At 29.8% G+C, this 18,294-nt stretch overlaps 1 protein-coding gene across 4 annotated transcripts in view; it reads right to left on the bottom strand.

Annotated features, from left to right (window-relative positions):
- Positions 1 to 6,803: 6,803 nt before the first annotated feature.
- Positions 6,804 to 18,294, bottom strand: part of LOC129962730 (breast cancer anti-estrogen resistance protein 1-like) — an 80,417-nt gene continuing 68,926 nt past the window's right edge. For all 4 annotated transcript variants that reach the window (XM_056076689.1, XM_056076688.1, XM_056076687.1 and 1 more), the window contains 2 exons: positions 13,800 to 13,932; positions 6,804 to 12,531 (listed from right to left, as the gene is read on the bottom strand). In XM_056076689.1, the coding sequence (XP_055932664.1) occupies positions 10,520 to 12,531; positions 13,800 to 13,932 (2,145 nt within the window). In that variant the 3' untranslated portion in view covers positions 6,804 to 10,519. The remainder of the gene's footprint in view (positions 12,532 to 13,799; positions 13,933 to 18,294) is intronic.

Raw genomic sequence — 18,294 nt, 5'->3', positions numbered from 1 at the left:
ACCTGACCAGCTTTTTTTGTTTATCTAATATATAAAAATCTCATGTCACGGTGTTTGTGTTCGTACACCTCCGAAACGGTTCGACCGATTTTTATGAATTTTTTTATGTGTATTTTGGTAGGTGTGAGAATAGGTCGTAAAGTATATTTCATAACGCTAGGTAATTAGTGTCCCTATCCCATCATTCCACGTTCAACGTACGCTGATGAGATCAACGCTTGCTTGAAATCATCGCCACTGAGGAATAATGTTGAAAAAGTCCAGCTAAAAATAAACATGCGCGTCCAAATGCTATAAGATCCATCTACTGACACATTCTCGGACCAATTGTTAGATATCGGAGATGGAAAAGTTGCCGGATGCATAAAATTTCCCCCTAATTTCTGCATTATTGTTGATTCGCAAAATGCTCTCATTGGTTACATATTTCCCGATGCACGCACACATTAGATAAATCATGCGTGGCTGGCAGAAAGAACCATTTTGGCAGCAAAAAATGTGGACGTCGACGATTTAAACTTCAAGATACATCAGTCGTTGCCAGGTGACTTGGTATCATACAGTTTGCGATGCTAACGAAGCTGTAAATTATCCAATAGAGGATTTGGATAATTTACTCACTGGATTTGCCAATCATGCCACCACACCTTCTACGACTGAAAGTTGGATCTTCGGTTATTTTACTTCGGAATTTGAACCCACCACGACGCGAATTTTTAATGACGCGATTGGTCATTAAAAAAGTGATGAAAAACGTTATCGAAGCCACCATTTTGAATGGCAAATTCCGTGTCGAAAATGTTTAGCTGCCACGAATTCCAATGATTCTCATAGACATGCGAAGTCAATTTCCAATTAGATTGTCATTCACAATGACAATCAATAAGTCGCAAGGTCAAACGATGTCTGTTTGCGGCTTAGATTTGGGCACACCATGTTTTTCACAAGTGGCATGTTCTCGCGTGGGCAAACCATCGAGCTTATTTCTGTTGGCAAAGGGCGGACTGACAAAAGATATCGTACACTCAATGGCTCTTCGAAATGAATATTGATTTTCTTTATTTCATTTTTATACTTTAGGATAAAAATTATATTACTTTTTTCACTTTACGTTTAATTTTTAAGAAATCAAACATTATATGTGTTCGTTACGTTAATGAAATACTTCGTATTGAGAAAATGAATGGTTGGTGTTTTATTGTTTTTATCGGCGATCTTCGTCTACAGCGCTCCATTCCTGTTTCTGTCATAGATCCCATCCCCACACATTTACAATACATTCGTTATTTTTTAATTAACAACCAAAATATTCATTAGAAATAATTTATATGGCAAAACAACGCTTGCCGGGTCAGCTAGTTTGATATAAAAGTGTATAAAAAAATGTTTGAAAAAAAATAGAAATTTTGAATATTGAAGTAGAAAATTTGTATATGAATTATTTGTCAAATTAAAATAAATATAAGCAAAATAAATAATATTAATGTATGCAAAAAATATTGTTTAATTAAAAAAACACATCATATGATTTATAAATTATGTCAGAAGAAGGAATATGTGATTTTAGTGGTTCAAAGAGACAAAAGTGATGAAATTTTATTCAACAATAGCTAAATAACTTTTTTAAAATTCAAGTGAGATTTTTATATATATTAACTAGCCGCCTTTGGCGACCAGCCGGTTCGCCAATCTTAATGTTTGTTAAAATTTTAATAATTAAATATTTTATGCAATTCCTACTTTAATAGCTTCTTTATCAAAATATTTTAAAACTTCAAATTTTAATAGTCATATAATTCACTCATAATATTATAAACGCCTTCAGTCATAACGTAATATGTATCTCTCTAATTTTCTGTTACTTCCCGTAGAAGTTATACTATAAATTAAAGTGGAAAGGATTAATCTGCAATTAATTTAATAATATTTTTTACTGAAACAAAGCATTTTTTTGTAATATGATTACTGAAAACAGTCACTGAGCGTTTAAGCTTTATGGGCACTAAAGAATATCTTTCCTAATTTATGTAATATTTAAAGAATTTGTCAACAAAATATTCTCAGATTCATCATGACCAGAACGATTATTTAACAATGTTTAATTTTAAATGCATCAAACACTAAGAAAATAAAACGAATCGTTTAAAATAATCGGTTGAAAACAGGTTTAAAAAAACTAAAAAAAACGATGTACTTAAAACTATAAGCGTATACAAAAAATATATAACTAACAGAAATACAATTTAATTACAAAAACATGCAACTAACCTAAAAATAATTTAAATCATCCGTTGATAACGGTTGTCATGTCAACAATCAGAACACAATGCGCATGCGTGAATTTTCAACGCCAGTTACGGTACTCACGCCGCAAATGCGTGAGCTTTTCTACGCCAGTTGGGGTAACGCTATGCAGATTAGAAATTTTTACCTTCCTTTATTCTGTTTTATTTTAATTCAAAAGTAATTAAGAATGAATCTGAAAGATCGATTAATTAACAATGTTTAATTTTAAATGCATCAAACATTAAGAAAATAAAAAGAATCGTTTCAAATAATCAGTCGAAAAATCTTAAGCCTAGCCTCATGACTGTTGGGAAAAAAAACTGAAGCCGTACTCATTTGGCGGTGGGGAAAATGAAAAGATTTTTTTGGCGGAAAAGTTAGTTTTTAATTAATAATTAAAATTCTAATTAAAAATTCAAAAAAAGGGCTATCCTATCTTTTAAGTTAGATGAAACTGCACACGGTGTGCAAATTTGATTAAAATCGGTTAAGTAGTTTAGGAGTCCATGGCGGACAAACAACGTGACACGTAATTTATATATATTAAGATTTAAGAGGAGATTTTGATGTATTTTAAATTGCTCTAGTACTTAATAAGTAAGTTAATCATTAACTTAATATGATTATGTTTTTTTTATTTGAATTAATGAATAGAGGAATTGCTATTCATAATTTTTTTTTCCCCTTGGAATATTGTTCTTCAGACAGCAGTAAATTAAAAACGTATATTATAGTGAGAATGAAGTTTTTTTTTTTTTTAATGAATTAAGAATTCATTGTAATTAAATTTAATAGTTATTTCTATCGGATTAGTACAGGGCGGCGAATAAATCGGGAAATCAGGGAATTTTATCGATTAGGAAGAATTTGAGAATTTCATAAAAATATCTAAAAATATAAAAAAATGCTTATGAGAGCATTTCGCTCCAAGCATGCGAGCGATTTTGCAGTCATTTTTCTACATCCGAAATCTAATATCGCCAAAACAGCAACTAGGGATAATTTTCTTTAAAAATTTGGCGACTTTTTGAAATTTTATTATGAAATTTATTAAACATGATAAGCTGGTGAATGTTGCTAATAATAACCCTATGAAATTTTCGTAAAGATCGGTTTTCACTTTTGTTTAGTATGAAAAAATTGACAGAAGGCTGAATGTTTATATTTAATTTTTTTTCAGCTTCCTCATTACAATTTTTATTCATAATTTCACGATTCCAAAATTTTATAATAAACATTCATCAAAGCAAAAATGAAAATTGAATTGAAAATTAAAAATTAATAAAATCAAACATTTCTTTTTTATAACAAATTAAAACTAATTAAAAATCAATCAATACAATTGCGATGAATGATAATTTGGATAGTTTCATGCAAAATTCAAATGAATTGGCAAGAAATATTACATATATTAAAATAGCGGAAATTATATATATATATATATATAATTCGGAATCCTGTCGGCTCTTTAATATGTAACATTATTTTATGTGAAGCAGGATGCAGTTTTGAAGACAGTGAAGAGACTTTTTATCTTTTTAATCCATCGGGAAAGCATAATTATTTACAAGCAGAGACGCGGACAAGACGTCCGCCACAGCGCAGTACAAAAGCCGAAGTGGGGAAGAAGGGCCGAACTAAATTATCCTTCGCCTTATATAACCTTAGATTTTGATAGGGAAAATATTTCTTCACAGTGCCAATATATTAATAAGATTCTGATAGGGATTTCTGACACATGTCAATCACATGTAAGGGAAACACAGGGATCTTTTAAGAAAGAATGTGCTTAAAGAACATTTTTTCCCCCATCACGCCGAGCGTGTGAAAGAATCGGCTTTTAGCTGATTATGCAATTTTATAAAGCTTCTCTTGAATTAATTAAGTAGAGATAAAGGAATTGGATCACGAAATAAGAGAATATTTTTAGAATGAAGTTACTATGAGTTAAATTAAGATAAAATCTTGGAAATTAATTAAATTGAAATTAAAATTTTAAAATATCATTATATATATATATTCTGGGAGCTAAAAATTCAATTAAAATTGTGGAGAAATGCTTTTATGCTTTAGTAATTTGGTGAGTGGATTAACTGACCATTTACAAAACCAAAGACTGCATTAAATCATCGTGGATAGCCCTCTCTCTCTCTGTATAAAATTGTGGACTTTGGGTTAGGCCCTGTATGATACTGTGGAACAACAGTTATGAAATATAGATATATGAGGTGAATTTAATAATTTTATTGAATCATGTAATTCTTGGTCATTAACACCTGGTTTGCGTTAATAGTACTCAAAAAATGAATTGTGTTTTAGTCGGGTTTTTTTTTTTTTTTTTGTTTGTTTCCAACTGACTTGACTGAGACTAAAATTAGACACATAATCATCTGAATTGTAATCGAATTGGTACAACGGAGTTCCATTGACATTAAAACACTATTAAATAAGGTTTACTAACTTTCATGGCAATGTAACTCTACGTTTTTTTTTTTATTATTACTTTCTCATGTACACAGTATAAAGCAATGTAATCGTCAAAAAATATGAAGTCGAGATTTTGACAAATCTTTTAGGTCTAAATCTCCAAATTCAAAAAACACATTTTTGGCTAATGTCTGTAACTAAGATAACTCAAAAATGCTTTGAGAATCGACTGATGAAATTTAGTGTACGATATTTACAACAAATTGTAGATTTCTATCAAATTTTGACCGAAATCCATTCACAGGAGGTCCACCTGTCCGGATATCTGAATATAAATTAAGGTGATTACTACAAAACGAAGAGAGGTAGATGGATATAATTTGGTAAAAAGGTTTATCTAAAGTGTAGATACTTTCCATATTTGGAATAAAATCCGTCATTGGGTTGACTTGCCGTCGGTTTGTACTTTCACGAGCATGTACACGCGACAATACCAAACGCTATGACTTGAATTAAATACATGAAATTTGGTATGTGTTTAGTAATGTCGTTAAAAATTTTGGTTTTAATCGCTTGGAAACGCGTCTAAAATTTAAATTCGATTTTTAAGTACCTATTGCTAAATGGCCGACAGAATAGATTGAGAGCAAAAATTAAAATCACGCCAAAGATTAGTATTTCGTAATTGTTGTTTGGCAATACCATGCAAGGAATTCTCAGCCTTACTCAGAGAAAAAAAAATATTATGCGGGGAAGGTTTATAACATATTTATTAGAGAATATGCGAGAAAGTTTTGGGGAGACCGCAACTGATGTTTTTTTTTGTAAACTTTTCAAATTTAAATAGAATGCTTCTTCTTGAGTTTTTAACGATGCAAAGGAAGCCAGGCTATTAAATATTTGACGAAACAATGAAAACGATTTAAACTTTAAAAGAATAATGTCATCTATTATCGGAAGTGCAGCAAAATATTTTTTTAAAAATTGCCAAAACACAGGAAAAATTCGCAAGATTATTAGATATCACTAAAAAGAAATTTTTTTAAAAAATTTTGAAACGATGTAAAACTTATTTTTGTGCAATAATATTTTCGGAAACTTTTGGGAAGAAAAGACAAAATTCAACTTAATTGTTAACTAATTAAAATTAAAAAAAAAAAAAAAACGTTCAGAAGTGTACATTCTTACCTTCCACGGTATATATATATGTACCAAATTTGTTAGTTATAAGGAAAATTGTGCGGCCTTTGCAGCGTAACACGCATGCGTGCGCGCCTGTACATGCATACATACCTTTATTATTAGCTTAGATAATATATATATATTTTAATAGTGCAAATACATTTTTGTGGTTTAAAAGGTGTTTTTAAATTTTGCCAGCTATAGCTAGTATATTACGAAAAAAATAAGTAATAAAGTATTCCTATGTGAAACTGGTTACAGAAAATTACGTGCTAGAAAAATAATCTTGTTGACACATATTTAAGACCTTTAATATAAGAAAATCGAACAGTTAACAAAGATCTAATTCAGTCAAATGTAAGCAGCTAGAATTAATAAATGGACGAATTTTGCAAATACTTCAGATATTTTGCAGATTTGATTGAATTTAATGTATAAGAACTGAAGTTCGTTATGGTAAGATTATTTATGCATATAAAGTTAAAGTTTCTTAAATGTATAGTGGATCAAGAAGAAATCAAAGTAATATGAAATAAGTATTCTTTCCAATTCTAGTCTGCAATATAAAAAAAATTAGAAAATTTCATTGTATCTCGGAGTAAGATTTTTAAATCATTGTTTAAATGCAATGCTATCTTAAAAAGCACAAAAATTTCAGTTATGCAAATTACTATTTGAATGTAATGCTTTGGCAGGATAAGATAATGCCATTGAGAGCAAGATCAAAATTTTTTTTTGTCATTAGAATGATACTACACGTAAGCACAGGTGGAAACGTTAAAGGAAACTGGAAGATTTTAAATGTAATCAGAAATTCATTCAAAGAGCAGGCATAAATTGAAATAAAATCAAGGAACATAGTAATAATATAACACAATAAATAATAATCACTATTTAGGTGTATTTACATGGTTTTTATTCGTTTAGACATCGTTTTCATCAATAAAAGTCACAAAAAAATTCTTACAGAATGATTATATAATTCTCTTACATTCATTTTGTTGACGATAGAAAGATTTGATAAAAATAAATACATTAAATCAGAAAGAGATGGATTTTATAGGGGTAGCAGAATATTAATATTCATGTGCAAATTTTCACCCCTTTAACAAAAGATACAAATTTCTGAATCCATCACTGATTTAAGATTTTTAATCAATAATCATCTAATTTAAAAAATAATGAACACAAAGTGAAAACGGAAATTCATTCATTAAAAACCTTTTTTAAAAAATGAATATAGAATTTGTGCAAGTTCCATCAAATTTAATAACACTTTATACAATCTGATTTTCACACTTTTCAAAATCACCAGAGAATTGATGTTTGCATTTGATCAGGAAATGATAAAACAAAGATTTTTTTAAAAATTAATATTATTGCCAAATAATTTTAAAAATAAATTTAGCTGCTTTAACTGCCTAAATATATCTGCCTTTAGAATTAATAAAAAGAATCAAATAAGAAATATAAAATAAAACAACCATGCAAGAGTTTGCTAAATAGATTTTGATAGCAGTCAAAGAAATAATGAGCTCTTAACAAATAACAATAAAACTATAACAGCGTAAAATATTACAAAAGAAAAAATACTAAGCTAAATACAATTAATATCTAAAAAGTGTCTTGTAAAGAATCCTATAAATTTATTAGTAAAGTACAAAATATGCTACCTTATAAAAACAGTCATCTTCACTTAAAAACATCATCAAGTGAGAAAATGGCGCAAAAATTGCATACAAAACGAACGTGGAATGCATCTGTATTAAGTGTAAGTCATTCAATCACACAGAACTGCCCAAGTACATTGCAGAGATCACAATGTTAAGCTTCAAAGGTTGATCAGAATTAAAAATATGCATAGGGGGAAAAATAAATATACAATAATAAGAAAAATTTAATACTTCAATCTACAACCTTTCTCTCAAGATTTTAAATTATCAGTTAAAAAGTTCCTGAACACTTAAGAAAAATTTTAATGAGCGTTTTTAAAATTCAATAAGGATCTTTTAACAATTCCACAACTTCAATCAGCAGTTTATAATTTCTAGGAATTTGTTTCTAACATTACTTTCAGAGAATAGTTAATGAATTAAAAAATTATTCTTACAATTTTAGACTCTCCAATTTTTTGTAACAAGACAAATTGAAGAACAATTCCTGAAAGAAGAACAATTTCAAGGTGCCATAAATTTAATGAGCAGGTTATATATTCCACCTAATGGAGTAAAAATGTAATAAAAATACCATATTCAAAAGACATCCTAATTTTCATAGCAAGATATGAAGCATATGCTTGCATTTCAATTTCTTAAAATACTCAAGCTATAATAAATACTTAAATTCTTGGTGCAAGAAATTTGATAACTTTTAAATCTTGCAAATGAAAGGATTGAAAGCAGTTCCTGATTATTAGAAAATTGAAATTGTTTCTGTATTTTCATGAAGCAATAGTATATGTGCAATCACAATTGTTTACACAAAAATTATAACTATTACTACAAGCTAGAATTCTGGTTAAAACTATACAATAGAATATCATGCAACATATAGTTCAGAACTTAATATGTTTGGATATTTTTTGAATATTTATTCTAAGTATTATTTCATATCATAAAAAAAAATTTGATTATATAATAAGTATAAACATAAAGACCATTATAAGGATTTAATTATGCGAGTACTCAATAGCAAAGAAGGTATTCCTAAATGCCCCAGAAATTCGTTTCATACAACAAACATCAATGACCAAAACTTATATAAAAAATTTCAAATAAATAAAACTTTAAAAAAATAGCTGCTTATATTTCCAAACTATAGAGTGGCCTTCATAAAAAAAAAATCACGGGCAATGACTTGGGCAGATCTGGTTAACACATTTTCTAAGTATAAACTTTCAATTCAGTTTGTACTGATAAAGGTGTTACTTATATTTGGGCTGCAAAGGATTCCTGAATAGATGCTCTTCATTGTTATTCATTCCAAAAGGTTATGTATATATATATATAGATGCCTTATTTCAAGTGAGAAAAAAAAAAAGTATTTAAACAGTTGGAATGCTTTCCAATGTATTATTTGAAAGGTAACTTCTACGGTTATGAAAGTTTATCTAAGCTACTTAAAAGGAGAAGGTAGCTGAAAATTGCCAAGCTTATTGTGGGATTTAAAATGATAGGTATTATTTATTAAAAAAAAAAAGAATCTCAACATAATGTACTAGAATATTATGAATACACAATGTTTTCAAATAATCTCCATCTTTTGTTCATAATTCATTTCAGTCAGTATAGAAGATATTAGATGCACCATACAATTAATTCTTCAATGGGGGGAGGGGAAAGTCCGATATTGATGACTTTGAAGCCATATTTGTAAATAATAGGTTAAAAAATATTAAATGGTTGTTGAAGAATGCACGTTAATTCTTGAACATGAAACAACAGAGGGAAGCATTGAACAAATTTGAATTGGCTGTTGGTGCCATTTGTTTTATAAACGATAACAAACGCACAAAAATTCAAGCAAAAAATGAAGAGTCTTTCACGGTCTCATTTACTGAACCTACATATACAAATAGAATATAGATACATTTGAATAAATTAAAAACAAAAGATAGCTGCTTTAGAGCATCTTTTTATTTTCATTTTTTTTATGTAATAAAAAAAATTGTTTGTTTTTATACATGTAAAAAAAATCTAAATTATTTTTATAAATGTAATAAAATAAAAATATTTTATGAATATTGTAAGATAAAACTGCTATTTGAATGGATGGATATTAGTACGGCATTCCCCACACTTCAGAAATCTCAACCAGCAAATATTTACGGTAGGAATAGCATCCAATATCTTCAACAATGAGAGAAAATCATTCTTGTTAAAAAAAAGATTAACATTTTGTGTTTATGCAATATCTTTTGATGTTTTCTTTTAGAAATGATAATTTGGCCAGGAAATAAAATCTACAAAAATACTTAAAGCATTTGGAAAGACATATAAAGAAAATACTCAGTCAATGAGCAAAAAGCAGTTAAATTATCTTAATCGTTATTATTTATTAACCTCTACAAGGGTTTCTCTACAATGTGAGATTGCTATTATTACTCTAATAGGTTCTAAATGGTTGGGAAAAATGCAGGGGAAAAACTCAACTTTGAAAACATTAATCCTTGAAGATAAGAAAAAAGATTCTCATAAGATATAAGCCTGAGTAAGCCTATGTCCTATGCAAAATAAATACATTTTATTCAGTTTGCAATGAATGATATAAAAGAAAAATAATAAAATAAAACTTTTAGCATAAATATGTACAGGAACATTAGAGCTAGGGGTACTTAAACTTATAAGGGAGAACCGGCTCACCTAGCAAAGGCTTTGTTTAGCACCTATATAGCACAGTTAATTACAGATTATTAAATACATGACTACAGCATATGAGCAATTTACTCTCATAATTTCAATATGGTACATATAATCGGGCACAAATTTTCATGCAGTGAAAGAAATGGTGCAATCTCAAAACAGGCAAACAGTTTCCCATTTTATCAAATCAACTCATGATATATTGGCCCCCTAAAGTATAAATTTGACACGATAAATAATTTTTCACAATGAATTATATAAACTTATGAAGCCTGTACTATTGACATTTTGAGATTATTTGCCAAATGCGATACATCCACTACACTGTCCACCATTTCTTGTACTGCCACTACTGATGGGAATTCCGTGGCCGCCTTCTTCGTGCTGGCCACCAGTGTTTTCAGAGAGTCACATAAGCTGTTGGAATTATGCATCACTCGAGTCTTAAGCTCAGAGTTAGTGAGATTACGATGCACAGAGTCTCCTATGTACACTAATTTATGAGCACCGATTACTATAAACTTACTATGTCCTACAAATACTTTGGGAGGTTGGTTGTTTTTAATAGTCATCAAGAAGGCATCAATGGCATTAGTTAAATGCGTGATATGTGTTTCAAGCTGTACACTGTAAAATGATAAAATCTGAAGGTCTTTGGGGTCCAAAGGGGACAAACATTTTTCAGGAGGTGCAATGTCTGTAGTACTTTCAGAATGACTGACCACAGGGACTTCAGACTGTTTTACAAGTTCATCAAAAGACTGACACATATCCTTAGGCAAGGCAGCTTTTATGGATTCGTTTTCTTTTTCAACAGTTTCTTTTGATTCTAAGTTAACATAGTCATATTCGTTGAAGTATTCCCCAGTGCTAATTTGAGTTTTCAGCAAATTAGCAGGTGTTGGAGGTAATGGTCTCTCTTGCACTTTACCTGTAGGTTTTGCTTTTAGGTTAGGTTTAGGAGCTACAGGTGGTTTAATAGGTTTATCAGTTATAGTTTGCTGACTTTTGAAAAGAAGCGTTGAGTTTCCTAGGATCAGTGAAGTCACCTGACGTACATCTTCCACAAGATTTTTAGCACAAGCAACAAGTGTATCTAATTCATCAGGTAATGAGGAATCATCTGAGTAAGCAAGCTTTGAAGCTATCCAACCTTTGTCATCTAAGGCTTGCACACAAGTTTTAACAGTGGTGCATGATTCTTTTATTGGTTTCACTAATTTGTTCAATTTAAAGCACAGAGATTTGTCAGCAGCATGAGTAGAATTTGCCAAAGCTCCTTGTGCAAAATTAAACAAATCAACTAACGAACACTGCAATTTATGACAAGTGATTTGAATTTCAGGCAATTTGGCTTCCATATTCTCATACTTGCGCCAAGTCGTGCTCACAAAACTGAAGAGTTTCGATATAGAGCTCTGAACTTCTTGTTGATACTTCATAAGTAATTCAACAGCAGATTCTCGATCTAACAGTAGTTCAGAACAATCTGGTAATAAATTTTCATTTTTCTCACTGGGAAGATTAGAAGCAGCAGCAGTGACTTGATGCACAGAATCCACTGTGTCTGTTTTCGGTAATGGACTAGAGTCTCTAACTGCTTGGGGTGGTATATCATAAACACCATCCATTGCAACAGGAGGCTTTGTTTGCTTAACTGGAGTATCATAGAATTGTGCTGGCATGTTATTAGAAGGTACATCATAAGTTTCTTGAGCTAAGCTGCCTTGAAAAGGTACACAAACACCACCAATGCGAAGCTGATTAGGCAAGCGGGTTTCATTCACAGGCTGTGGTTCAGGAGGAATATCATACACATCATTTGGATGTTGTTCTAAGCTAGAGCGGTTGGATCCACCAACACTGGATAAGGACAAAGTCTCAATACTTGAATGACTTCCTGAGGGAGATCGGAATGAAGAACTTCCAGAAGTATCGTTGCTTGAACGGCTGAAGGCCCGGCCATCATAAATTGGAGGGCTACTTTTATAAGCAGATGGAGGTACATCATAATTATCAGATATAGTAATAATATGAGAAATGTTGTTGCCAATTTCTTTCTCAGCAGATCTAGGAACATCATAAGTAGTAATTTGATCAGCACTTGGAATGTCATAATCATGAATACCTAGCTGCTCTTTTTCAGAAACTGGTGCATTTGATTTAGGAGAATCATACATTGAGGAAGCTGGAACAGGAGATCGACATGGATGAGGCTTTGGTTCATCATAAGCTTCTGCAAGAATAGGCTTAGAAGTAGGAGTATCATAACTTCCTAAAAGAGAAGACATAAGGTAGGTAAAATTATTATACAATATTCAATAATGAAGTAAATATACATGGATATACAATATGAAGATAACAAATTATTAAATGACATCCATAAGTTTTAATCATTTAAATTTAAATCAATATTAGTAGGTGAAAATGAAACATTAATGACTGAAACAATTTATTTTATTCTAATTTTAAATCAACTGTTTAGTTGCTAGGAGTCAGGAAAGAGAACTTTAATTACAGAAGATTTCAATATACTACGAGTTACAAAACATGCTTCGTAAAAGTAATTTAGATATTGTAAAATGTTTTATTAACAGTAAGTTAACTTATAAAAATATAAACTGTCATTTTCTTTGAAGATTTATGTGACCATAAACTAATCACTTAATTTGATATGCAAAAGAATAGAATAAATTGTTCTTTATATTTATATAAAAATAAATATCTATCTATCTATAATTCTATTAAGTTTATGGATGCATATAAGTGCAGATTACTTTCATATATTGTGATAAAATTTGATATTCTGATAAAGTTAAAGCCTTACTTCAGATGAAAATAAGTCTTTAAAGAATAAAATCACACAACTGAAATCAGCAATACCAAATTTTCCAACAAAATGCATCTTTTAGGAGTTAATATTATAATAATAGAATTTTTAATGAGTCATTACAAATAAAACTATTAAAGCATATTTTAATAAGACTCCAAATTTCTAGATTAATTGCAGCCTGAACTTGATTCAGATAATTGAATATCTGGACAATTGATGAAAAAAGATTAAGGGGAAAATATCTTTGAAATGTACTATAATGCATTCATTTAATGACACAAAAATAGTGATGTTTAAATTTTGTAGATATAAATCTATATTAAAATATTACTGCTTTAACATATCAGTCAAAGTCATTATTTTGCTGCCTTTATTCAAAAGATTTAGCTTGTGCATTTGCCCCCCCCCTCCTGCCTCAAAGCAAACCAGATAATGAGAATTATATTGTAATAAGAGAAAAACGCATTTTCTCAGTTGATCTTATTGCTGAAAGGTTTTCAAGCCTGAGAATATTTCATTCAAATTATGGATGAGACATTTTAATATTCAAATCATTTATTAATTTTTGGAGAACATATTAAAAAAAAATCTAGCCATGTTTTCAAAGGAAACTTGTAGAATTCTGATGAAAATACTAAACTTAGCAACAGTTAGAAGAAAACTTATGCTGAAGAACTTAAACGAAATAAAATAAAAGAACAAGAGCAAACCTTGATTACTTCCAGGCACCATATAACGTGGTACAGGAGACGATGATTTAACAGCTTCATTCCTCTCATTAATTTTTGCTCCTACAGGAACATCATAAAGGTAAACTCCTCCTACTTTTTGTGGAGTCACTACCTGCATATAAAAATTTAATCTATGTAGTTTTAATTAGATAGGCAATTTTTTTTTACCAAAATCAGAAGTACCATGGAAAATTGCAATAATAACTAAAGAGATGAAAGAGTACAGGGTTCAAATAATAAAACTATAGGGACCCGAAAATGTTATTAAATTATCAACATAATTAGCAGAACAAAAATAAATTCTAACACATATATATCTAAAGAAATTTAATTTATAGCAGAGAGAAAAGTTAAGACTGTTATATTCTAAATAATAATAATAAAAAAAGTTGTATAGAAATTAATATCAATATAATTGATTATGGGATGCTATTTTATAATAAAAACTGCAATTAGGCCGCATCACTATAGCAATAATAAAATATAATCACTATTGATAATAAAAATGAATGTGTGTGTGTCTTGGCGCTCAACAGGTTAGACCGTTTAACTATGGCTACACAAAGCTGGCGTGTATGTACTTTGGAAGTTAGAAATGTGCACCACCAATTGGAGCGATGCGTTTCTGTGATTTTCTTTTCTTTCTTTTTTTTTTGTAATTTTAATAAAAATTAAGTTCAATTTTGATATTTTCCCATTAAAATACCCGAAAATATTATCGTATAAAAATACATTTTACACCATTTAAAAATTTGAAACAATTGTCTTTTTAATTGTATTAATTTAATGCAAATTTTCGCTAAATTTAGTTTATTGTTATTATTTTACTAATTTTAGTCAATAACTTACATTGTTGCAATGAAATTAAAATCGTTTTCATTCTTTCATCAAATATTTAATTAGTAATTATTGTTATATTAGCGAGTAACTAGTATATTAAGCGAGTAACCTTTCCCCATTGCCGTAAACTAGATAAGGATTCTGTTTATTATCTGCGTAGTGTAAAAGACAACTAAAAAAATGAAGTTATAATATCGTGAAAATTAGCAGATAAATAGTTTTCAATAGTGGCATAAAGCTGTGGAAATAGTCTCCATTAGAGAGTAAAATGTGCAGAAGGCATAGAACAAATGTAAGACAATTAAAATAACATTCTTTAATGTCTGACACGTAGATATTAAATTACATCTATACGATTAATTTGAAATCAAATATAACCAATATTCCCAATGGACCAGCTGGTAGTCTGAGGCGAATAGTTAATCATATAAAAACTACAGTAGCACTGTTTTTTAATTTTACCTTTGAACAAAACTTTTTAGATTCAATTAGCAGGGCAATTCAAAATTTTGGGACACTATATTTTTAAACTAAAAAGCTTAAATGTAACACAGTTTTATTCTGGATAAGATAAACGATTTAAAAAAAAAGGCAGTAGACGTTTAATTTGCACCTTTTATAGTGTTAATTTGAATCAGTACGTTTCTTTAAAAAATGTATTTTATTCAATTAAATAATGATAAAACAGGCTCTACAGGTTAACTGTATTGAGTCATCAGAGCAATTTTTTTTTGTGCGTGTGTGTATGTAGTTAAAAAAACCATAACAAAGAATTATTTTTACTTCAAAGTCTTGATAAATTTTGAAAATCAGCATGCGAGATCAGTCCATCATTTTATAGATAAAATTTATCTATCCTAGAAATAATTGCAAAATTTCCAGATTAAATATGTTATTATAATATAAAAGCAGGCATAAATCGGATTTTTTAAAGCTTGATATATATATAAGATGTTTTTAATCTATTTCTTTGTAAAGTTTGATGCAAAAAAGTTTACAATTCCGAATTTAGGAAGGTGAGCCTCCCCCTTTTTTAAATCGAATTTGAAGAGGGAAATAACGCAGCACAAAATGTTACAGACTTGATATTTTTGTATTTATATTATTTAAACAAATTACTCTTGATTGTAGTAATAATAATAACGTGCAAATTAAAATGTATTTAACATCATCTCAACGCAGGTGAGACTAAATCAAGTACTTAAATTAATAATAAAAAAACCCATAAAATATACTTACAAATATTATATTTATAGTAAAATTTGTCAGGAAATAAAATTGATATCACTAGAAACTTTTTTTCACATCGTTTTAAGATTTTGAAAATTAAAGTCTTGTGTAGTAATATATTGGAAAGTTAATGAGGGAAAATCTTTAATATTTTGATGAATTCTTAATGAAAATTTCGAAAAACTCTTTCGCAATGAGCCTTTGCTACCCAAGAAGTAATTACATGCCAAATTTGGTTACGTTTATAACCAATGATCTGGTTTGTAGAAGTTTCGGACGATTTCTGTACCATACGTATTGCGATTTACGAACAGTATCTAATCTAAACACATAATCATCTAATTTATCATCTAAATACATAATCTACTATGATGTATTTCTTGGTATTTAATATCCTTTACATGAATCTATAAAAATTTATTCATCAGAAGTTTGGTTGCTCACTTTTCCATAATCTCGAACATTACATTGACTTCACACATATGACTGTTTACTAACAATTAAGAATTAAAAACAAATCAATTCCCAGAATCCCTAATGACTCAGAAAATCCTGAGAAAAACGATATACAAGATGCGATAATATGAGCCATGATGGATGAAAATAAATTTCGTGCAAGAATCCACCACTAATCACGGACGTTTTGATCTCTCGGACTTATCTTAGAACAAGTTAGATGATAGGTATTACTTAAGCATTCATTTTAACAGGACATCATTACGAGCAAAGCGGGCGTTAGATGAAGAGATAATACTGAATAAACAGAGGATATATCAAGAAGTCGGACGGGGGAAAAAAAAGTTATCTTCTTCTGCCGTTAAAAGTTGTGCACAAATCTCCCATGAATGGATAAAACGGATTCCATCTCGACAATTGGCGCCAACTTGGCATTCCTCAATCGATATATATATTACACGCAATTCATCCCCCCTTCATGTAACAGAACCAAATGTTTACATTTTTTTTATTTTTGTGGTTGCCCCTCCCCCCTACAACATCACGCGTCGCTGACTTCTAGTCTGTCTCACGGGAATAGCCTAGATTGTCTGCCCAAGTTGTGTGTTTACAAGTTCACTGGAATTCCGAAGAAATTGGTATTATTTGGGGGATTGAACGGAAAATTCAGCTTCAGATTATAATCTCGAAGATGTTCCTTCCCTTTGACGGTTGCTTTCATTTATAATAAAGACGCCGACTACAAGAAAATGTGCGGAAAAACAAAAATTATGCAGATATTTAAAGAAATATCTACAAACAATTTTATAGAAATGCAATTTTTGCGCCAGGGGTGTGGTGCCCGGCCACAACAAATCCTGTCGATACTGCTTCGTTCAGTGGGGGAGGGGTGGTCGGCTGCACACAAGAACAAGAAGGGGTGTGGTGCCAAAACATATTTAAAGAGAAGTCAATTTTTAAACATTAATATTGAAAGATTTCATTTTAAAGTAAATGGTCAATGGAAATTTATGATCAATTTCTGTCAAGTAATTTTTAGGCTTAAACAAATTTCCTTCTAATTCGTGATCCCATGCGAGGTAAAGACTACCTAAAAAAACTTGTTTTCATATTTAAAAAACCTATAATTATTAGCAACCTATTGGTATATTGTAGAAACAATATACCAAGTTTAACAAACAGAACACCGTCGATAATTCATATAAATTGGACCCGTTTCAGAATACATCACCGAATCCATCGAAATTTTTGAGTAAACAGGACGTATTTGATAATTAAGATTTGGTAAATTTAATATGTCAGCAAAGATTGTGATTTTTTTTTTACAGACAAAGATTACACCTAGAATACGATTTCGATGAAAAACTAGATCTGATTATAGTTTAAATGTAAATACTTTCAAAACTCAAGCTGGAATAACAACATATAATGATATAATTTAACTACGTATTCACTGAGGATGCTAATAAAGATTAAAATCTTAAAAAAAAAAAAAAAAAAACGGTACATACTTTCTTTTTATAAGTAGAAATCAGTAAAAATATTAACCTTATTTTAAATCCTACTTATTCTTCTGAATATGTTCTGTATCATTCTTTTAAGAAATTCAATGTAATATTGTTATAAATTCAAAATTTTATTAAATTTTAAAACAATGAATTACAAACAGAATCGAACTTGTAAGATATGACATTAGTTCTATCTCTTCATTATATCCATGTAAAAGTAATAATACAGCGAGGAAATAAAATAAATAAATAAAACCCCCTCGGGAAGCCTTCTAGTATAACTTTCAAGAGACGAAGCACACATATGCGCAATTGCGTAAGTGCGATATATTCTTAGGCCGTACACTAATGTGGAAGTTACTATAAATCCTAGATTTATTTTGTGACGAATTCAAGTGTAGATTATAACCCAGGGGAACGGAAGTGGATTGGGCCCATAT

Source organism: Argiope bruennichi, chromosome 3 (genome assembly GCF_947563725.1).
Source record: "Argiope bruennichi chromosome 3, qqArgBrue1.1, whole genome shotgun sequence".
NCBI lineage: Eukaryota > Metazoa > Arthropoda > Arachnida > Araneae > Araneidae > Argiope > Argiope bruennichi.
Note: the sequence above shows the minus strand (reverse complement) of the source record. Positions and strands in the feature narration are given on the sequence as shown.